This window comes from Pteropus medius, unplaced genomic scaffold, assembly GCF_902729225.1.
Source record: "Pteropus medius unplaced genomic scaffold, Ma_sr-lr_union100, whole genome shotgun sequence".
Lineage (NCBI taxonomy): Eukaryota > Metazoa > Chordata > Mammalia > Chiroptera > Pteropodidae > Pteropus > Pteropus medius.
In genome coordinates this window covers 1-21,527 of record NW_024343159.1, presented here as the reverse complement: position 1 = coordinate 21,527, position 21,527 = coordinate 1, and the positions used below count along the sequence as shown (strand labels likewise).

At 49.8% G+C, this 21,527-nt stretch overlaps 2 protein-coding genes and 1 long non-coding RNA gene across 7 annotated transcripts; 2 read left to right on the top strand and 1 right to left on the bottom strand.

The window, feature by feature from the left end:
- The first annotated feature begins 530 nt into the window (after positions 1-530).
- Positions 531-10,469, top strand: PGBD1 (piggyBac transposable element derived 1). 4 transcript variants are annotated; one of them, XM_039867209.1, is made up of 5 exons: positions 551-895; positions 2,804-3,242; positions 6,608-6,737; positions 7,383-7,479; positions 8,725-10,469. In XM_039867209.1, the coding sequence occupies exons 2-5, from the start codon at positions 2,853-2,855 to the stop codon at positions 10,268-10,270; spliced, it is 2,163 nt and encodes a 720-aa protein (XP_039723143.1). In that variant the 5' UTR covers positions 551-895; positions 2,804-2,852; the 3' UTR covers positions 10,271-10,469. The 4 variants fall into 4 exon arrangements, with proteins under 4 accessions (XP_039723147.1, XP_039723143.1, XP_039723145.1 ...); XM_039867210.1 differs by lacking the exons at positions 551-895; positions 2,804-3,242 and adding an exon at positions 4,292-4,430; XM_039867213.1 differs by lacking the exons at positions 7,383-7,479; positions 8,725-10,469 and adding an exon at positions 4,292-4,430 and having other exon boundaries at positions 531-3,242.
- On the bottom strand, positions 5,652-16,474 carry LOC120606099 (uncharacterized). The gene is made up of 5 exons (XR_005653825.1): positions 16,341-16,474; positions 15,434-15,639; positions 13,551-13,999; positions 6,251-7,511; positions 5,652-5,840 (listed from the first exon to the last, which is right to left on the bottom strand). It is a non-coding gene; the product is annotated as an uncharacterized LOC120606099 (long non-coding RNA).
- Positions 16,475-17,881: 1,407 nt separating this feature from the next.
- LOC120606098 (zinc finger protein with KRAB and SCAN domains 4-like) lies at positions 17,882-21,521 on the top strand. 2 transcript variants are annotated; one of them, XM_039867214.1, is made up of 3 exons: positions 17,882-17,978; positions 18,576-19,012; positions 20,467-21,521. In XM_039867214.1, the coding sequence occupies exons 1-3, from the start codon at positions 17,957-17,959 to the stop codon at positions 20,581-20,583; spliced, it is 576 nt and encodes a 191-aa protein (XP_039723148.1). In that variant the 5' UTR covers positions 17,882-17,956; the 3' UTR covers positions 20,584-21,521. The 2 variants fall into 2 exon arrangements, with proteins under 2 accessions (XP_039723148.1, XP_039723149.1); XM_039867215.1 differs by having other exon boundaries at positions 17,886-19,012; positions 20,428-21,521.
- The last annotated feature ends 6 nt before the right edge of the window (positions 21,522-21,527 follow it).

The window sequence follows — 21,527 nt, the reverse complement described above, 5'->3', positions numbered from 1 at the left end:
TATACATCACGAGATAATAAACCAAATTATGGCACACACGTACAATGGAGTACTATTTCGCTGTTTAAAAGTAAGCTGGTATGATAAGATTTCTGGAAAAAATTAGGTGCAAAATTATATTATAATCCTATACGTGGTTTAAAATATATACATAGATATTTACTAAACAAACGTTTATTGAGTGCAGCTACGTGGCAGGTGCAGTCCTGGGAAGACCTACACAAAACATTAACAATGGTTAACCCTGGGGAGTGGGACACTTCATATTGTAGTCTATGCAACTCGCGTTTTTCTTGTGCCTAAGTATATTTAAATTTTAAAAAATTGTGCCGCTTGCTGTATTGTAATTGTTATTCATCTGCTCTTTCTCCCTTCCCCCATCTTTCTCCCGCAGCAGGCTATGAGGACCCTAAAGACAGACTCAGTTCTGCCTTTACCGTCCTGTTGGGTTTTTACTGCAACGATTTGCATAAATGAGGGCGGTGCTTGGGGTCGTCGGCGAGGCCCGGGCGGGGCTGCGGGTCCGCCCGGCGCACCAGAGAGACGCGGGGCCGTGTCCTAGAAAGGTCGGACGCTGCGCCGCCGCTGCGCGCTGCGGCAGGAGCGACCCCGGCCCCTCGGCGCTCCCGGGGTCCTTCCGCGAGGCCGGCCGCGTCTTTCTCGGGCGCGTTCGCTCTGCTTCTTCACGAAGCCAGCCCGTCTTCGTTGCGCACTGTCGCTCCGCTTTCGGTCCGCCAACCAGCATTAGACGCGCATTTATCGGGTGCCCACTGTGAGTCCAGCGCTGGGTGCTGGGGGCGACTTCAGGAAGGGACTGTCCTGGCCCGCCGCGTCCTGGCCCCCAGCTTCTTTTGTCCCTCCGCGTGACGCCCTCCAGGTGTTGCTTAGATACCAGGTACGAGCCTGCGCTGACCTAGCGGAGCTGGGGCGGAGGCGCTTGGGGTGTAACCTGTAGCGACGGAGAGACACCCCCGCCTCCTTGTGTGGCTTACAGGACAGAACAGTTTTCTGTCTGTAGATTAGGTTTATAATCGCGCTGGCCTTGGGAATTTGCCCTGTTGGAAGGGCGGTCCTAGTCGTAAACGACAAGGTGGATGAACAAAACTTGAGTTGTCAGCATAGCAGTGACATGAGGAATTTGGCAAGACGATGTTTCCTTGAAGGTAGAGACTGTGTCTCGTATTCCAGGGTTAGTGTTATGTCTAGAAAATAATGACGTGCCCACTAAATGATTATTGAGTGACAGACGAAGCGGTAACACCCGAGGAAGATCAGATTCTGTGAGTCTGAATTTAGTTCAAGAAGGAGAGATTGAAACGCGCTCTGCTGGAGGGAGGTGTGTTGAATATGGTCCCAGTTGTGTTGTAGGAAATATTAAACGGTGGTGGGTGGGACGTCGGGAAGGAATGCCACAAAGAACATTATTATAATAGTGTTCGTGGTAAGGGGATGAGAGTAAGGGATGACTGCACGAGGCGTTTTGGAGTCAATTGATGAGGCTCCAAGTGATTGTATATAGGGGTTGGTTTTAAGTCTGAGTAAATGGAAGATGGTGGACATGCCAGTGGAAATGGAGAAATACAGAGTGAGTGCAGCTTTGAGGTGACTCTGATTTCAGTTTGGGATGTGCTGGCGTGCCGGTTGCTGGAAGCATCCTGCCGGCATTTCAAGAGGTGAGTCTATAATAGAAAGGCAAGTTTGAGCCAGTCAGAGCCTTGAGTATTTTTGGAGAGATATGTTGTAATTGTGATTAGTGAGATCACAAAAGGAGAAAGTAACGAGTGAAAAAGAATTCGAAGCATGTCTACTGTTTCAGTTATCTACTGTAACGTTAAAAAAAAAATTAAAACACCAAACTTAGTGAAACTACCTCAATTTTTTCCTTAGTATTCTGTAGATTGACTGGGCGGTTCTGCTGCTGGTCTTATCTGGAGTTTCTCTTGTGGCGGTGTTCTGGTAAATCCGATGAGGGCTGGGCCTCCCCCAGCTTGGGTAGGCGCCTGGGTTCCCATCCATGTGACCCCTCACTTGGCCACCTTGGGCTCCCCTCACAGCGTGGCAGGCTCACGGCACTGTGCCAAGAGCCCTTCCTTTCAGTGTCATTTCTGCCATATGCTGTTGGTCAAAGCAAGTCATAGATCATCACACATTCAAGGGAAAGACTACCTCTTGATGAGAAGAATGGCAAAATCTTACCACAGAAACTATTTGGGGGTGGGAAACTTTGGAAGCAGTCTACCTCACCTACATTTAAGGTGGAATTTTCCGTGGAAATACACAGAAATGGTTGACCTTTGAGAGAATATTTTTTCTTTTTGAAGGCAGCCTTCTCCCCAGCTGAAGTGTAAGCTGCGCACGCGTTCTTGTTAATAACCCTTCTTCCCTCATATGGCTCACCTGACATCCCTTACCTCTGGGCTCAGCCCCTTGGGGTTCAAGGTATACTTGTGAATAATTTCATTGATAACATAGGCAAGCATGACTTCCAGAGGGAACAGAAATATAAGTATGTTATATAGAATTGTGAAGCTCTTGTAATTTTTTTGTTAATGATCAATCCCGACGCTTCAGATGTAATTTGGGAAAACATTTCTGAAGCATAGATCCCGGCCAACTAAACCATTTCCTCCCTTTTTTTTTTTTTTTTTTGTACCTTATGTGTATTATATACTGTGTTCTTAAAGTAAGCTAGAGATAATATAATATTGAGAAAGTCGTAAGGAAAAGAAAATACATTAACAGTATTTACTGAAAAAAATCCTTGTGTAAGTGGACGCGCACAGCTCAAACCCGTGTCGTCCAGGGCCAGCTGTCCTCGGCACCCCGCTGGAAGCGCTGCCTCTTCGCGCCGCATGGAGCAGGGCGTGCCGGGCCCGCGCCCCAGGGGCCGCGTGCGCGTGAAGGAGGAGCCCCCGGCCGGCTGCGCGCGCCCCGCACCGGAGGGCCGGGGCCGCTCCCCCGAGCACTGCCGCCTGCGCTTCCGCGGCTTCCGCTACCCCGAGGCCAGGGGGCCGCGCGAGGCGCTGCGCCGGCTCCGGCAGCTCTGCCGGCTGTGGCTGCGGCCCGAGACGCACAGCAAGGAGCAGATCGTGGAGCTGCTGGTGCTGGAGCAGTTCCTGGCCGTCCTGCCCGCGGAGCTGCGGGCCCGGGTGCGGGGACGGTGTCCCGAGAGCGGCGAGGAGGCGCTGGCGGCGCTGGAGGACGCGGAGACGGACGCGGACACCCGAGACGCAGCACAGCAGGTGGGGAGAGGGTGCGCGTGGTGCCGCGGGAGGACGATGGGGCCTCTGCCCGTGCAGGCATTGCTGGCCCGGAGGAGAATGGGGGAGGGCGCTGTCCCCCCACTCACCGGTGGCGAACGCTCCTCCCGCCGCGCGGGTGCCTGGCGGGGAACGCGCCGCCTCCCGCGCTCTGCGCGCGTTTCTTCTCTCACCATTCGAGAGTTAGCTGCGGAGATCATGGCCCTTCAAACACTCCAGGCTGTATTTCAGTGTCTGTCAGAATACAGTGATTAAATCTAGAGAAATTAAAATTGTTATGATGTTGTCATCCAAAAAGTAATCCTTGTGCAAATTATGCCACATTATCCCAGTACTGTTATTTATAGCGATTTCCTCCGACTCAGTACAGTCCAGCATCACACGCTGCATTTTGTTGCCATGCCTCCTCACTCTCCTGGAATGTGGAAAACTTACTCTTTCGTCGTCATGCCCTTGCAATTTTGAAGAGTATAGGCCGTTGGGTCTGTCTTACATCTTCTCATGATAAGTTCCAGGTTGTGCGTTTGGGTTAGAAAACCAGAAGTGATGATGTGTTCTCGTGGGTGCATTCTGTCAGGCGCCACCAGGTAGTGAGTTGTCTCGTTACTGATGGAGTTAAGCGGGCATGGGTCAGGTTCCTCACTGCAAGGGCGCATCTTCCTCTGTGTAATTCATGAGTAACCTGTGGGATACATCTTGAGGTGGTGTGCTTACCCTGTACCTCACTTAACTTCTACCCACCTATGCATCCGTCTAAGGCTTTTTGTTTTGCTGTGTTTTTCCTGGCAAAGATTCTTTGCTTGTCTCACCGCTCTTCTTTGCCACTGTCCCCTTAGCCCGGCTCTTGTTGCCTAGCGTGTGTTCGTATTTGCCAAGTGAATAAGTGTCTCTGTCTCCTACTCTGTCTCCCTTGATGCTTCTTTAGAGGATTAAATGGGACTTGTCAGTGTGTCCCTGCTGTTAGGTCCAGTTCCCACCAGGATGCCTTTTCAAGGTGAATCTTTTGTCCCTGGGCTTCTGTTTATATTCAGGGACAGGACATGCACCTACTGGTGACAGATTATGAGGGAGCATCTTTGGAGTGTCAGAGCCTCCAGCTCCTGCCCGGGGTGCCCACTCTGAAGTGTGAGCCTCCAGAGCTCCCCCAAGAGAACCTCCAGGAAGTGCATGGTGAGTGCTGGGGTGAGTTTAGCAAGGGTCCTGAAAGCAGGCCACTAACTTCTTAGTAAAAGCATCTGTGTCTACATTCTCAAGGTTTGTTTCTTTGTCTAACCCTGTACTAAGCAAACTTTTTTAAAACATTTGAAATTGTAAAATGCTAGAATTCTAAGATCCTATCATCCAACATCCTCAGTTAATAATTAGGAAAACCAAAACTCAGAGTTTAAATGACTTTCCCAGGGTCAGCAGAGGCAGAGCACCTTCTAGAATTTAAGTCACCTTACCCTCTGACCAAAATTCTCTCTACCACATACCTGTACTCTATGCCACTCAGTTTTGTGGGTGGGAGACTAAAGCTTGAAACCTCGAACTCCTGACAGAATGAAAACAGTCATGATGCTCTGTCTTAGGAAGATCTGTATCTTAGTCTATGGCCATGCCACCCTGAAGAAGCCCGATCCCGTCTGATCTCGAAAGCTAAGCAGGGTCAGGCCTGATAAGTACTTGGTACTGTAGGCATAAAAAATAAAAAAATAAGGGATCATAAGCTGACCAGGTCCTTGCAATCTGTGAGGTCAACCAAGGGTTGCCTCGCTTAAAAAAAAAAAAAAGATCTGTATCTTAGTTCCTGGACGTTTAACGAATATCAGGAGTCGTGGGGCTGGGTCCCCCAAAAGGGGCATTCCTACAAACTGTTGTGTCTCACCCAGGACTCTTGTCTCTCGCTTCACAGGGCCTGCTCCCCAGGGACTAGCCCTTCTTTCTCCAGGACAAAAATCTCTGAGACAAAACAGCGGCCCAGGGTTTAAGTCAGCCAGGTCCCAGGTGGCAGAGTACCCTCCTCTGCCGGAGCACCCCTCGTTACCTGAGAGCCTGCCCCATCACAGAAATCTCAGATCACTGTGCCTCGTCCAAGGAGCTCATGGTGATTGCAGGCTGTCGCCTCACTCAACACCCGGGTCCCAGGTGTTGGGAGTGATGGAGTAGGCCCTTGTTTCAGAAGGTGCCTGCACCCGTGGGATGCTTGTGTTCTGACTGGTGTTTGATCCTTGGGGGTTCTCTGGTTTCTCTCCGCAGCCTGAGAACCAAGATTCTTGCTCATGCTGCTCTCTAGTCTCGGCGTCCCGCACATATGGAGTGGGCATTTGATGATAGTCATGGAAATTCCATGTGTCAGGACAAAACCTCACATCGTCACAAAATGAAATCTTGTTCTCAGCCTCCCCCTCCCCATAAATTTCCTTATCCTTTAGTTAGAAAACACTGAGGTCTCTCGTATAGGTCTTCTGTTCACCAGCTCGATTTCTTACGGCGCGGTCTTCGTGAGCCTTCTCCTCCCTCAGGCCTTTCTGCAGCTTCTAATGGACCCTTCATCTTTTCAGATCAGATCCTCCCATTCTCGACACATACTTTACTTTCCTAAAAAGACATGCATCCAAACGTAACTTACCTATACACATTAGTTAATCAACGTAGTTGTCTTACATGTAACAATAGAGAAAGAAAAAAAAAAGCAATTTATTTAAAAAGTGGTATGTATTTCAAAATGCAGATGTTTGGACTACAGTAGAAGAAGGAACAAAGTAATTAGATGGTTTCACTGGTGTAAAATTAGTGAGTTTGAATTATGGAGAAATAAGAAAATCAAAAGTCTAGGAAAATGTAAGAGCAGAGGTAGGCGGACAGTCCAATACAACTAGTGTTGAATCTAATAATAAAAGACCAGACAGGAAAAGAGAGAAATAACCTTAACTGAAGTAGGGCCAAGATGGTATTGTGGGCTGAATTGTGTCACCCCAAAATATATGTCAAAGCCCTAACCCACGTACCTCGAATGCGGTCCGATTTGGAAATGGACCCTGCATAGATGTAATCAAGTCAAGGTCATTTTGGTTTAGGGTGGGCCCTACGTCCAGTGACTGGTGTCCTCACGTGACGGCGATATGGTGACAGTGGCAGAGATTGGAGTGATGCATCTACAAGCCAAGGAACACCAAGCATTGCTGACAACCCCAGAAGCTGGGATAGAGGCAAGGACGGCCCTTCGTCCCTTAGGCCTTCACAGGGACTGTGGGCCTGCCAGAGGGGTGACACCAAGGTGTGCAGTGTGGCATTCAACACCCTTCAGTACTGGACCTCTTGTCCTTCCCACAATGAAAGCTAAGAGGTCATTTTTGCCTTTTTAGGCATCGGTGAAGACTGAGGAAGCAGCAGCCCAGGCCCTTGTCCCTGAGCAGTGGCCACATCTGCGTTTGGCTCAAAGGAACCTCTGTGGGGACTCGGCCTCGGAGAAGGTCACAAGCCTCAGTCAGATGAGTAAGGAGGCCTCATGGTCTGTGCTCACCTTTTCCCACCATTGACCCTCTCTTGACCCTGGTGAGCCCATATTCCCGCAGAGCCTCAGCCTCTCCTCCCCTTCTTCTGGCATCAGCCCTCAGCCTCCTCTCAGTCCCTGTCACTGTGCATCCGTCTCGGTCACACTGTCTTCTTCTGTTGCTAATCACTCAGTTATTGATTCGCATCATCTTCTCTGATCACGTTCCATATTCCCAGACTCCTTCAGTAACTCCTCCTCTGCTTCCTTTTTTCTTTTGTATCAAGGGCCTCATATGCTTTGTCACTTTCAGACACCGCTTCGTATACGGAAGACCCATGAGTTCCTCTGTGTGGTCCCATCGTCTTTCCTCAGAGGGGATTCTCCTCACTCTGATCGTGCTGCTGTCCGTTTGTAATGTTCTTTCACTGTGCTTCGCCCTGTTCGATCTGCTTCCCAGCTAACTGACCTTTTTTATTGTCCATACTGTGCCACATTTTGTGTGGCTGCTGAGACTGCACTCCTGGGACACCTGTTGACTTTCTGTTTGTTTGTTTGAATCTGGAACATCCTGTCCCTACCCTGCAGATTATCTTTTCTAAATTCTGGTAACAGATGACATTTACATCATTAATGTATTGTTTTAGCTGAAGGGGTTGTAACTAAAGATGGATTGTTTAATACAAAGCAAGAAACATGTGAAGAGATGGACCGAGGTGCCAAGGCCTTGGGAGTCTGCAGCAGGTGAGTGTCCATGGTTCTGAGTGCAACCAATCCTGCAAACGCAAGAAGAAATTTGACTGGAACCAGAAAAAAGCAGTTGTGAAAAACCTGTTTCCCTGGAATAATACAGGAAGAGTGCCACTCTCCTGTCCTCAGAGGAGGCCCCCTGCTAGGAACGCGGGAGGTCATCATGCGAAACCTCAGTTGGTACACAGTTGCCTCCAAGAATCCTGTCCTGACCCAGTCTGCTCTGTCTCGTGTCTTTGTGGAGCCACAGCAGGGACGCCAGAGAAGGCAGGGAATTTCGACGAGAGAGTGAGGGCTGCCAGTGAGGCTGCTGTGACAGTTCAGAAAGACATACTGTCAGCTGGAGAAGGGTTAGGGAGGACAAGGAAGGCGTTTTCAGCCTCCACTAGGAGAGGCCTGAACAAGGATCAAAGAAAAAGTAGCTCATGAAGGAGTGGGCCACTGTGTGGATGTTGAAGACAGCCAGGATGGTCCGTGCTCAAAGCAAATAAACAAGTGTATGTAATTAGAACACTTTTTATTGCTTCACCCCTCATGTCTTCTAAAGCCACGCTATTTACCAATAAGATAGCAAATGAAATGCAGATTTCTACAATTGGAAAAGAAGTTTGTGTAAAATAATACTTTCTGTCATGGTAACTTTAGCTTACTTCGTTGCAAACGCCATGAAAATCAGTCCAAAGGCAGTACGTGTGACTTTCTCTTTTGTTTCTCCCTCAGAAGATGGTAAAACTAGGAGAGGCTAAATCCTTCCACATTTAGAGATTTTGTTACAGGTGAGGGGCCCCAATAAATAACAGCCCCCTTCCTTGTCCAAGTCCAGAACCAACTGATAGAGATATGGGAGTGGGACAGAAGGTTCTGGCAACCTCAGCTTTCCTACTGACAGAAGCTGGACTGAGGAAGCAGCCCGGAGGCAGTGCTGAGTGGGCACATCATGGCAGAGGGGCGGGCGCCAGCCTCCCGCTGCCTGGACCCGCTTGGTACAACTTGGGGCAAAAAGGAGCATGTTGTGTCTGCCACTTGCTCCCAGAGGACAGCCCATTTTTTTCTCCCACAGTCAGTCAGGTCGTGAGGACTAAGTTGCTGTGAGAAGGGTCCGGGAAGGTTTGGCCTGGCAGAGGCCGCCTCACGGGAACATGAGGGGGGAAAGTAAGAAGACTTGGGTATCGGAGGGTTTGTCAGGTTCTGGGGAGTAGGACAGGACTTTTATAGCACGTATTCTTTTTCCTTTCTCAGAGATTGTGAGGTCCCTTGTACTCCTGTCCCTACTGAAAGAACAGGTGCACATTCGAACACTCTGAAGGACCATCACCCGAGTGACTTGTGGGCCCGGATGCACATCTCATCCTTGGAATATGCAGCAGGAGACATCACCCGAAAAGGGAGAAAAAAAGACAAAGCTCGAGTGAGTGAACTGCTCCAAGGCCTTGCATTTTCTGGGGACTCAGACATAGAAGACAATGAGCCAGAGACTCAGCCTGCTCCCAAAAGGCCAAAGGCGTCAGTTGTCTCAGAGAAGAAGTGGACCAGGAGAGACATTAAACCCAACTTCCCGAGCTGGTCAGTACTGGATTATGGACTTTTGAATCTCAAGAGTGAAAAGTTGAACCCAGTAGAGCTCTTTGAATTATTTTTTGATGATGAAACATTCAGCTTGATTGTCAATGAAACCAATAATTATGCTTCTCAGAAAAATGTCAACTTGGAAGTCACGGTTCAGGAAATGAGGTGTGTGTTTGGTGTCCTGCTTTTGAGTGGAATCGTGAGGCGTCCCAGAAGGGGAATGTATTGGGAAATCCCTGATGCCGATCAGAACCAGGTTAGAGACGCAATTAGAAGAGACAGATTCGAATCGATTTTCTCATACCTGCATTTTGCTGATAACAGCCACCTAGATCCGAAAGATAAGTTTACAAAATTGAGGCCTCTCATAAAGCAAATGAATAAGAATTTCCTCCTGTATGCTCCCCTGGAAGAATACTATTGTTTTGATAAGACAATGTGTGAATGCTTTGATAGTGACCAGTTCCTGAATGGGAACCCTATTAGAATTGGCTATAAAATCTGGTGTGGTACGACCACACAGGGTTATCTGGTTTGGTTTGAGCCCTATCAAGAAGAATTGACTATGGTGGCAGATAAGGATCTTGATCTTGGTTTAGGTGGGAATCTAGTGATGAATTTTGCCGATATTCTTCTAGAGAGAGGTCAGTATCCCTATTACCTGTGTTTTGGTAGCTTTTTTACAAGTGTCAAGTTGGTGTCAGCCTTGAAGAAGAAAGGTGTGAGGGCAACAGGGACAATTCGTGAGAACAGGACTGAAAAATGTCCCCTTATGAATGCAGAACATATGAAAAAAATGAAAAAGGGGTATTTTGATTTCCGAGTGGAAGAAAACGATGAGATAATTTTGTGTCGTTGGCGTGGTGATGGCATTATCAGTCTGTGCTCCAATGCTGTTGGCATAGAGCCAGTCAGTGAGATAAGTTGTTCTGCTGATGACGAGGAGATCTTTCTGATAAGTCAGCCATCGATAGTGAAATTGTATGATGAATGCAGGGAAGGTGTAGCGAAAATGGATGAAATCATTTCTAAATACAGGGTGAGAATAAGAAGCAAGAAATGGTACTCAGTTTTGGTGAGCTACATGATTGATGGGGCCATGAACAATGCATGGCAGCTTCACAGAGCCTGTAACCCAGGTGCCTCCTTAGACCTCTTGGATTTTCGGAGATACGTCGCACGTTTCTACTTAGAGCGTAATGCTAATCTTTCAGATTAAGGCAGGTGAAATGGAAACAGTGCAGACATTTGCAGGACAGAAAAATCACAGCCGCATATCAGTGTGTCCTCTCCCAAAGCAAATCCGATGTATGTAGTGAACTTAAGTAATATTTTATAAATCAGACATTTGTGTAGATTTTCAAAGACTATTATGACAAATTGAAAAATATCTTTAAAAATGTTGAACTCCAGTGGTACCTTTTCCTGTGTCTAATTTTGGTGTCACGTGTGGGCAATCATTTGTCGAGTCGATTATTTTTTGCATTTAAGGAATGAAATACTGCCCCCGTTTGTAATTTTCTCTTGAGAATGCTCTTTTAAAAATGCAAGCAATGTCACAGTAACCATAGCATGGCACTGAAACCATAGTTGACAACTGAGACAGAGCTCATGAGGTAAGGGCGATCTAAACAAAATGCAGGAGATGCGAAGCCGAAGACCCCAGCAGTGGTGTGAGACTGGATCGGACCGTGGGCGGGGAGAAGGGCCTGACAGAGTGTTGAAGGGCAGAGCTGCGCAGGGAAAACCGGCGACGAGGCACGGCCTTCGCACCCTGAGACGAAAGGTGTGTCCTGTCGCGACTGGGAGGCAGCAGCAGCCTGGGAGACTGCGGAGGCAGGAAGCAGAGCGGAGTGAGAGAGGAAGGGGGCAGTGGGGTTAACGCAAAGCCATGCTGCAGTCAACCCCTGTGGCAGATGAGTCAGTCCAGGGGTTAAGTCGTCACGATGGATGGCCCACGGAGAGATGCTTGAAGAAGTGAACGATGTGAGCTGTGACTCCTTGGTGTTGAGTCTAGCATTGGTGAGTCAGTCAAGAGGGTTCAGAGAAGATGGGTCTCTACCTCATTTCTGTGTGTCATGGCCACAAGCCCCGGTGTCCCTTTCACACCCTAACATCAGTCCCATTCCTGGCTGGAAGGCAGGTGGGAAGCCTTCCAAGAGTTCCTTCAGAGCCACACCAAGAGAATCACTGTTGACTCTGGCCCGCCGTGTGCTGACGGGCCTTCAGTCCCCCGCTTCTGTGGTGCTTCTCAAATACTGCAGCCTTACGTCGTCGTTATTTGTGTTAAGGTCGTGTTCTTTACTAAACAGTAAGCTTCTAGAGGATCTCTTCGTAACCAAAACAGGACTTGAAATTAATGTTTGCTATATCATTCAGGATACTGAGAGTACATTGCAGCGTGACAAGAAAATTAGCTCCCCTCAAAAAGAGTTTCATCTTCAACCCATTTCCTGTTTTCCCCGAGAATACTCGGCAGTGCTTGCGGCCACAGTGTTCACTCTGCGGTAACTCACAGATGACAGTCCAAACCTCACCCCGAAAGTCTGCCGTGAAATAGCGCGCTTCTGTTATTTCCACATCGCTCCAGTATATGGATAGTCATTGGAAACAAATGGCATCGCTCTATTTATAGCATCCTGCTTTCAGCAGGGGTATTTCCATTTACAAAATATCACTGAAAATGTGAAATCCTAGAAAACGTAGCACTCCTACGCATGATGCTAAAGTAACGCTGGCAGCGAGCTGCACATTTTTTTCCTAAATGGAGAAAAGGGTTAAAGTGAACTTTAGAGCCGTGGAGTATGATAGTAACATCATCGGGAAAAGGTACAGAACAGTTAGGGGTGACACAGAGACAGGTGGCAGCCTGGCCGCTCTGCTGGGTGCGTTCGTGGGAGAGGCGCTGGCCCCAAGGAACTCTTGCCGTGGAATCGCCATGGGTTTCTCAAGCAGGGCAAGCACGGAGCTGGCCAAGGTCTCCTGCGTCCTGACACCGAGGATCTAGTCAAGGACCGAGCTTCTCTCCGGGATGTACGTACCAAACTCTCAGGCCGTGCTGGACATGCGACTGGAATTCACCATGCAAGGTAAGGCCCCTGTCGGTGTCAGTGCAGGCTCAGGGCCCATTTCATTCACCATGAATGGCATTAGGCTCTGGTCTGAGGCAGCCCCTCAGTGACACTCGGCTGCAGCTAGTGGTGGAAATACGGGTTCTAACCAGGAACGCGGCTGCTTTTCACCGTGGCAGAGGCGCCCCTGGTACGAGGTTTAAGCTTCATTTCTCTTCAATCGATCTGTCCACACCCACCAAGGCTCTTGCTGAAGTCTGTTCATTAGACTACCAAGTAATGTTTTTCTTGGCTCTTTTTTGAGGGTTTTGTTGTGCTCAAGACATGTTGAGCGCCGATCAGAGGCGTTGCCACACTCTTCACTGCCAGGGCCCCTCCCCTGTAGCCTCCTGTCCATGGGGCCCTTGGCTGCTGGCCGAGGTAGTGCTCAGAGGGCGCTCTCGCACCGCCTGCCGCCTCCTGTGCCTCATTTACATCCTGTCGCGGGGCGTCTTAAGCTACTGTTCAGCCATCCTCAAAAGGCCAGGTCCACACTCCTTCATGATGAAGGCTGCATGTAGTCAGCCCCTTCCTGTCTGTACTGGTTAAATACAGGCCACTCCAGTGAAAAGCGACTCATGATGAAAACGCGAGAAGAGAGAACAAGAATATGTTCCTTCTCTCCCGGAGGAATGGGTAAATAAATGTTAGTTCTGCCCACGTCTTCATTCAGTCATTCAGCTAATAAATACTTGGTAGGTTGAGCTGGTGTGAGAAGATGGACAGGGCAGGGCTTTGAGGAAAGGAGAAGTTTATAAAAACAGGCCCAGAGGTTTCCTGTTTCTGCAGCTGCCAGCGCTGTCTGTCCTGCACCTCAGAAGAGACCCTATGCCCCTCAAGCCTCTGGAATGGCACGCGGTTCACTGGGACGTGGTCTTCATGGGCTGCAGCTGGATGACTGAGCGTGACTTTTCTTTCAAGATCATGTCTCTCTTACTGGGATGGGCTGGAATCTGAATCAGTGGGTTTCTTTAAAAAGTGTTATGGGGAGTAGAGGAGAGAGTGTTTCACTTCAACATGCAAGGGCTGCAGGGGTCATATTAGAAAGTCGAAAAAGAAAAACTCCAGTAAGTGATAACTTCAGCTTAGCCCAGTGGAGATGAACCTTCTCGGAAGTGCTTCCCCGCCCCAACCTGCAGTGCCTTCGTTCCGCTTCAGACCTCCAAGCCTTCTACCTGCTCACCTGCTCTATCTTGTTTTCCAAAGGGATTTGTTTTATTTGATCCTCACATTTCTTAAAAATGTATTTATTCTTCATTCACAGTTGACATTCAGCATTATATTGGTTTCAGTGTTCAGCACAATGGTTAGACATTTATGTCCCTCACAGTGTCCCCTTGGTTAGTCTGGCGCCCACCTGTGAGCACACAGTTAATACAACCTACTCACCTGCTCTTGATCCGTCATCTTCTGTCCTTTCCCAACAAGGTCACAGCGTCTGCCCTACTCTCTGGTGACATTCTCTTGTCCAGGCCCGGATCTCTCCTTGGTGTGGTACTCTTGCCATGGCATCTGGTGGGCGACCTCCTAGAGGTGGTTCCATCACTCCAGGCCCCCAGGAATCCTGGCAGCAGAGGTGCCTCAAGTGCTGTTTGCAGACATCCTGATGTGAGGGGCTATTTCCTGATAGTCTGGGCTCCTGGTTCCACGGGAAACTGTCTTTCTCCACCTTGACTTATGTAGCCCTTTTCTGTCCCAGAAGGAATTGGCATGGCCACAGCTGGGACTTCCCTTAGTTTGCCAGATAGGCCAAGTTTCAGTAATTTAGTAGCAGATTCACGCTGTGATGTACTGGACTTAAGAAGACTCTCATTCAGCATCTTTCTTCAGAGGTAATCCTTTTGAAAAATGAAATGAATATGTAAATATAAAATAAATATATATGTGCACACGGCTGACCCTTGAACGACACAGGGGTTAGGGGCCCTGACATCGTAGCCATTGGAACATCATAGCGCAACACATTACATTTGTGGTGATGCTGGTGTGAACAAACCTACTGAGTTGCCAGCAGTCTGAAAGTACAGTGGGTACAATTATGTAGTGTATGCAGTAGCCATATTACACTGGCAGCGGCCTCACACATCTCGTGTTTACTGAGTCTCTTGATGGCATCATGTCCTCTCGTGCTTGTTTTAATCTTGTGTTGTTCTATAAACTTGGTGTGGCCTAAGTGCATGGTGTGTATAAAGTCTGCAGTTGAGCACAGCCACATCCAGGCCTTCACGCTCACTCACCCTTACTGACTCACAGGGCAACCTCCAGTCCCGCAGGCTCATTCCAAAGCAAAAGGAATATGATAGGAACAAAATAATCCACTTGGAAAATATGACTTTCAGAGATGGCCCCTTTTAGGGGCCTGGGTATCTATGGAATGAGCCCAGTTTGGCAACAGTATGGATTCTAAAATGCCCAATGAGGTTGCAGTGATGACTGGAGGCTTTCCCACACTCATCACATGCATAGGGTCTCTCTCCAGTGTTGGTTCTCTGATGTTTTATGAGGCATGTTCGCCAACCAACGCTCTTACTGCACTGACTGCACTGATAGGGCTTCTCCCCCGTGTGGATTCTCTGGTGCTGAATGAGGACTGAACTCTGAGTAGAGCTTTTCCCACATTCATGGCACCTGTGATGTCTCTCTCCAGTAGCATGTCCCCTCTGCTCTTCTACCCTGCTCTCATGTTGACAAGTTCGTCCGTACGTAAAATATAGAGGAACATCTCTTTGGAGTCTGCTGTTCCCTAAATGTTCTATTTCTTTTAAGACTTCTTGCTTCAATGCCAACTCCTGGTTTTCAGGTGTAGTTTCACTATCTGGAATAATAAATGGGCCAAACAATGTCCTCTCTTTCCTTTATGACAGAGTACAACCATAACATGGAGAATAGGAAGATCCATGTCAAACACACATTCTAGGAATGCAAAACGGATTTAATAGGGATATCGAGGCCAGTTGGGTAAGGGGTCATCCGCACTGATGAAACGGCTGGCAGGGTAACCCAGAGGGGATGTACGCAAGCAGGCACTGTTCTAAGTGTTTTGTACATATTAAATCATCAAACGACTGTGACTGAGGTGCTCTGATTATCCCCATCTTTATAGCTGTATAAACTGAAGGCACAGAGAGGTTATTTGACCTGCCCAAGGTCATGGAGCTACTATGTAGCGGTGCTTAAATTCCAACCCAGGTAATTTGGCCCCAGAGTCCCTAGTCTTACTACCTTATACAAAGGCAACAGAGATCCCTGAAGGGACTTATTAAAACCCTTACCGTATTCTCCAAATTTGTGGGGACCAAGAGATTCATTTTTGAGCTGCATCACCATGGACTGAAGCTGTATGGCTGCCGATTCCTGTGTGGCCTTCAAATGCTCCACATCCTCTAGGAGCACTTCAGAATGTCCGTGTTTGTAACCTGGGGCCTGAGAGCCCGTAGGTATATTTGTGTGCATCAGGGAAGGACTATAGAACCCCAAGCTAATAATGAAAGAGGTCACATGCTACTGTACGAAATATTTTACAGGGAAATGGCACAGTTAATTCCACACACAGTGGCGAGGTGGAGAACAGAAGCAGCCCAACATGGTATGGTGGTTGAAAGTATGTTCAAAGGTTCTTTGATAGTTGTCCCTTGAAAAGGCGTGGCCTAATTCCCTTCCCCTTGAATATGAGTTGTATTTAAGAGCTCATTTCTTTTGAATACAATGTGCAGCAGAAATGATGCTATATAACCGCTAAGAGTAAGTCATGAAAAGCATTGTGGCTTCATCCTTACTCTCTCTCAGGGAGGCCAGCTGACGTGTTATGGGAATACTCAGTGAGCCTCAGGGAGCAATGCACATGGCGGACAAGACTTCCTGCCAACAATCAGTGAGGACATGAGGCCCCAACCAACAACCCTGGAGGGAGCTGTTTAGAAAGTGGACCTGCCAGCCTCTGTCAGGTCTTCAGATGACTAGTCTCAGCTGATATCTTCACTGCAACCTCATGAGTTCTCCAAAGCCTGACTCAGAAAATGTGACATAATGTTGCCTTTTTTAAGCCATTAAGCCTTGGGTGTAATTTGTTACACAGCAACAGAGAACTAATGCATGTGGCTATAGACAACCAATCTGGGTCACCAAACATCAACCTTCAGTTAGTATTCAGTGTCGAGGAGCCCAGCTCCTTGCTCTCACCTGGTTCTCTGGCTCACTAAATTCCCTTTCCAGGTCTTCAGCTGCCAGCCACGGCCTCCTCGCTGCTCTCCAGACACCGTCCCCGCACCTGGGCCCGCAGCTCCGCGGGCAGGGCGGCCAGGAACTGCTCCAGCACCAGCAGCTCCACGATCTGCTCCTTGCTGTGCGTCTCAGGTCGTAACCACTGATGACAGAGTTCCCAGAGCCGGTTCAGTGCTTCTCGGGGCCCAGGAGTCTCTTGGTAACAAAAGTGCGAAAAAGGCGGGCGGCCTCCTGGCCAGACCAGCTGTTCTGAAGGTGGGGTCCCTGACCCCAGGTGGGGGCTTGCTCTCCTTTCACGACCTGAAGTCCATCCTGGTCCTCTGATGAATCCATTCTGGAACTGACTTAGAAGGTCTGGGGTGAAGGGGTCACTGATTTAAGATTCCGTGATTTAATCTTTAGGAGGATATGCCTGATGATAAAATATTACACATCAATGAAAAGCAAAATATAGGAACAGTGAATATTATGCTATCACTTATGTTAATAAAAAGCATATCTGTTAATAACAAGTATATGTTCAGAAACTGGGGGAAAAAGCGTACAACAGGATACACAGTGATCCCAATTCTTCCTTCACTCTCCCCGGTAGCCGTGTACTTTACAGTGCCCTTCCCCTATGATTCTGGGCTCAGTCATGTGCCTTGATTTGGCAAGCAAGGATATGGAGCATGTGGAACTCTCATATATTAATACTGATAGTTTAATGGTTACAACCACTTTGGAAAATTGTTTAGAACTGTCTCTTAAAGCTTGAGGAGTGAGGTTCCCTCACTCCTAGCATGATTGTTTTGTAGCCGTGGTATCAGACAGCCCAGAACCGCTCTGTTCAGTCACTTGATAATCCACTTCAGGGAACATGGTTTTCCAAGTCAATCGATTAGTGACAACACATAGCTTTTTTTGAAGATCAGCAACGACTCATTCCAGTAAACAGCTCTGAGTGTCAACCAATCAACAGCAGTTTGTTTCATGAGGCCATAATCTGAGTATTAGATTATTTTGGATTTTCTATGTACACATTTCAGCCAGGTCTTTAAAACAGTTATGTATTTATAACTGATGTTTTTTACTAGGCAATACAATCAGCTCTAATTTAAAAAATATATTTAAACCGTGTGCAGTACCACTTTCTTACCCTGGTCCTCTTTTTCACTCAGTTTCTAACCACTCGTCCCGCGTAGGTATTCACTTAATAGTTTCCTTGTGTATTTTTCTAGGGTTTCTTTCTGACTACACAAGAAAATATCATGTAAATTCTTGTTACTACCTCCTATCTGCAAATGTAGCAGACTATAGACAGAGCCCTGCACCTTGCTTTCCTCCCTTTATTACGGCGGGAAAAGTCATATTTAAAAGCTGCTTGCAGAGGCAGAGGGGAGGCTGGGTGGCCGGCGGGGAGCTGGTGAACCACAGAGTGTGTGGCTGGGCGACGGCCAGAGAGGCCGGAAGCGGCCCCTGAGCCCGCCCCCAGCGGTTCCGAGCCTCGGACCCGGGGTGAGTGTGGGCTCGGCGGGGCGCAAGCAGGTCCGAGTGTCCTTTCGTGGCTGTCCTTGGGCCGTCTCGCCGCCGTCATGCCCCCGAGGAGCTGCAGGCGTGTGTGCAGAAGCCGGGTCCGCGGGGAGGGCGACCCACGACAGCTGCCCCTTGTCGAGGGCCCGTTCCGGCTGTCCGGTTCGGTGCCTCGGCGTTAGGAGACGGGATTCCTGGGTCAGGCCCGCAGGCAGCTTGGCGCGCTGGGGCGGGATCGGTCCTCGTGCTCAGTAGGAGGAAGTATTTCCCGGGGTCTCTCAGTTCCTAAGTTCCAGCCCTTCCCGGTCCCCCTCCGAGGTGTGGGTGGTCGATTCAGAAGGAAACCTGCGGAAGGTGTAGACCTGGGGTAGTTTCCCCTGTATCCTCTACGGGCCGCTGGTTTTCGGGCTCCTCCCTGCGACGCAGGACAGAGGGGCCCAGGCGCGCTCGGCGCGCTCCGTGCGCATCTTGCCTGTTTGCAAGGAAGACAGATGTCCCGGGAGGAGACGGTTCCTTTTGCCTAAAGCGGCTGGGAAAGGCCCGACAGAGGAGGGGGCGTTCCAGCACGAGCCCCGCAGAGCTGGGGGTCGGGGCGGGGTGGCCACCAAACGGGGGCGGGAAGAAGCAGGGGCCACTTGCAGTCGCCCTGGTTCTCGGTGACCTCTCGATACCACGGCGCAGGCTGCCCCGGAGCGCGAGGAGCGCCCTGGCCCGGGATGGCGAGGCAGTCGAGACCGAGCGCAGCCCTGGGCGCCGCGTCTGCGGAGGACCGGGCCAGGATCCTGTCGGTGAAGGTGGAGGACGAGGAGGCGGGTTCGAGCCGCAGCCCCGCTCGGGGCCCGGAGCGCTGCCGCCTGCGCTTCCGCGGCTTCCGCTACCCCGAGGCCGGGGGGCCGCGCGAGGCGCTGCGCCGGCTCCGGCAGCTCTGTCGGCTGTGGCTGCGGCCCGAGACGCACAGCAAGGAGCAGATCGTGGAGCTGCTGGTGCTGGAGCAGTTCCTGGCCGTCCTGCCCGCGGAGCTGCGGGCCCGGGTGCGGGGACGGTGTCCGGAGAGCGGCGAGGAGGCCGTGGTGCTGCTGGAGGGTCCGCAGAGGCAGCTGGACGAGCCCAGGCCGCAGGTAGAGGAGAGGCTTAGCGTCCGAGAGCCGTGGTCTGCAGGCTCCCGGATTCTCGAGGGCGGAGTGGCGGGGAGTGGGGGGGGCATTCCTCTAAGATCCACATGTGCTCGGTCTCTCTGTGCACGGCGAAGCCCCTCGGCTGTCAGGTGAAGTCCCCGGACCCCTTCTCGTAATAACCTTTTTAAATGTATCGACGAAAACATAAAGGATTGCAAAGGATCTCCGTTATATCGAAATACAGTTAGTCGAGCGTTGGCCAAATTGGTGAGACAGTTACATGCGTGCTTTTTAAAAACGAACGCGCTAAATAGTAAGATCTAGGAACGGGCCTAATAACGGATCATGTCAAAGCATGGCAGGCACGAGTGACTTGGACCACATTTGCCGGGTTGTACTGTCCTGTGAAAACATCTGCAGTTTCTGTCGACAGAGCCCTGGGTACGCTTGCGCCGACTTGCTTGCTTTGTCGCTTCGATGTATTACGGGAGGAAATAAGGAAATGCGAGATTTCCCTTAGAGGCCAGTAACAAAAAGAATAGCGTTTTTCTGTCTAAGTTCACAGGCCACTTGGGAGGGAGCCCGTGGAGCACAGATGTCAAACTTTTGGTAGCAAGTGGGTTGATGTTTTTCCCTGCATCTTCTTGCCTGTTTCTAGAGATTGTTTCCTCTTGGCCTTATCTCGTGTCCTTGCGAACGTTCCTTCAGGGGACGTGTGGCCAGAGCCTCCTGGCCAGCGACCAAGAGACCAGGGTTCTTAACGGGGATCTCCTGCCCCCGTGGCCCGTAACCGAGAAGTCATTTCCAGTCACGTATCTTCAGGCTCCTCGTTCCTTATAGAGGACGTGGGAAATTCTGAGCCGCCGATGAGAACGTCACTTGAAAACCGTAACTTAGGTGTGAACGTCTGGAGGGCAGCCTGCACGAAGGGGGACGTACCATGTGCAGGGCCCAGTGTTGGGCGCTTTCACGTACGTGGTCCTTATTTACCCGTCTCCCAAACCCTGTGAGCTAGAGATTATTATCCTCATCTTTCAGGTAAGAAAAGAGAGTAGTATTCCCTGAGAACTGAGCCCCCATTCCCAAAGTGCGTTCACAGAAGCGCACATGTAAACGAGGAGGGATCAGAGAGTAACGGTCAAGAGCGTGGGCTCTGGAGTCATTCTGCCTGAGCTCCCGTGGCAGCATCGTCACTAATTGGCTGGGTGACTTCGGACCAGTTCCATAAACTCTGTACCTCGGTTTCCCCATTACAGACATAGAGACGGGAACAGAACCAAGCTCATGGGGTTGTGGTCTGCACTAAGCGAATTAACATTTATAAAGCCCGTAGAAATTGTGCCCGGAAAAGAGAAGGTACTAGCACATATAGAGCACGATAGGAGGGTTTGATGAATGCATAAACGAGTGACTTCTAGGTCCCAGGTGGTGACCAGGGGCAACGGCTCTGTTCCAAGATGGCAGTGTTGACACCGGCTCGGAGGTCCCGAAGTCCCCAGTTCCAGCCGGTGAAGGCGCTGCTCGAGCGTGAATCTGTGGGACCCCAGCCCTCCACCGACGGAGGTGAGGATTAACTCCCGAGCGGTATGAATTCTGTCGCCTCGATCGAGTTTCACGTCAGGGTCCCCGTCACAGATCTTCTTCCCTGTGACACTGAGACTAAAAGGGAAGTTTCACACAGTGGGCACAGCTTTCCTATCCCGACCTGGACTCAGTAAGTCAGACTTTATTGACATTTGCATTTGGAAAGAATCGATTTTCCAACAAGACAGCGCCCTCCATCCGTTTAACACGAGCGAATGGAGCCCCCTATGTGGTGGCCCGCACGGTAGACACCGGGGACAGATTTGTCGGTGAGATGTTTTTCTCACTGCGATGGACCTTACGTTCTGTCGGGGAGGACAGCAGATAGGTCAACAATACAATTTCAGACATTGCTAAATGGCGTGAAGAAAACAAGGCCGAATCGGCAAAGCCAGCCAGGGCATTGCAGAGGTTGTCGGGCCGCTGCAGCGAGGAGAGTGCGACCTGCTAAGCCCGTGGCCGGTTACTAGAGCAGGGGGACACCACTCAGTGGGAAACCGGTCCCCGCTCCCAGCGTCCCCTGTGCTGTGACGTGAGGGCGATTCCCGACACACATGCTCTGGGACACGCCAGTGAATGTCAATTTTGTTTCTCAGCAGAGGTTCTAGCCTGAACTCTGTGAGAGTTCGCCTCTCATAGGAGAACCTGAAGTTCCCCTTCCTTCTCTCAAAACTGAGGGAGTTCTCTGTTAGCAGACACCCATTTCCTCCTTTCTGGGCCCAGCCTTGTCTGGCCCCTCTTCGTTTTTTAAAACTAAAGCAGAAAGCACTCTACAGCTATAAAGACACTGTAGCAGCACTAACAAAAATCCCCTCGCGCCTTCTCTCTGCAAATTCAAGACTAAAGGATCTCCAGATGGAAGGCTCTGTTGGGTTTTTAGGTTGCTTTCAGTCCACCATTCCCAGCAAGGATTCTGCCTCTTTGTGTACTTTTC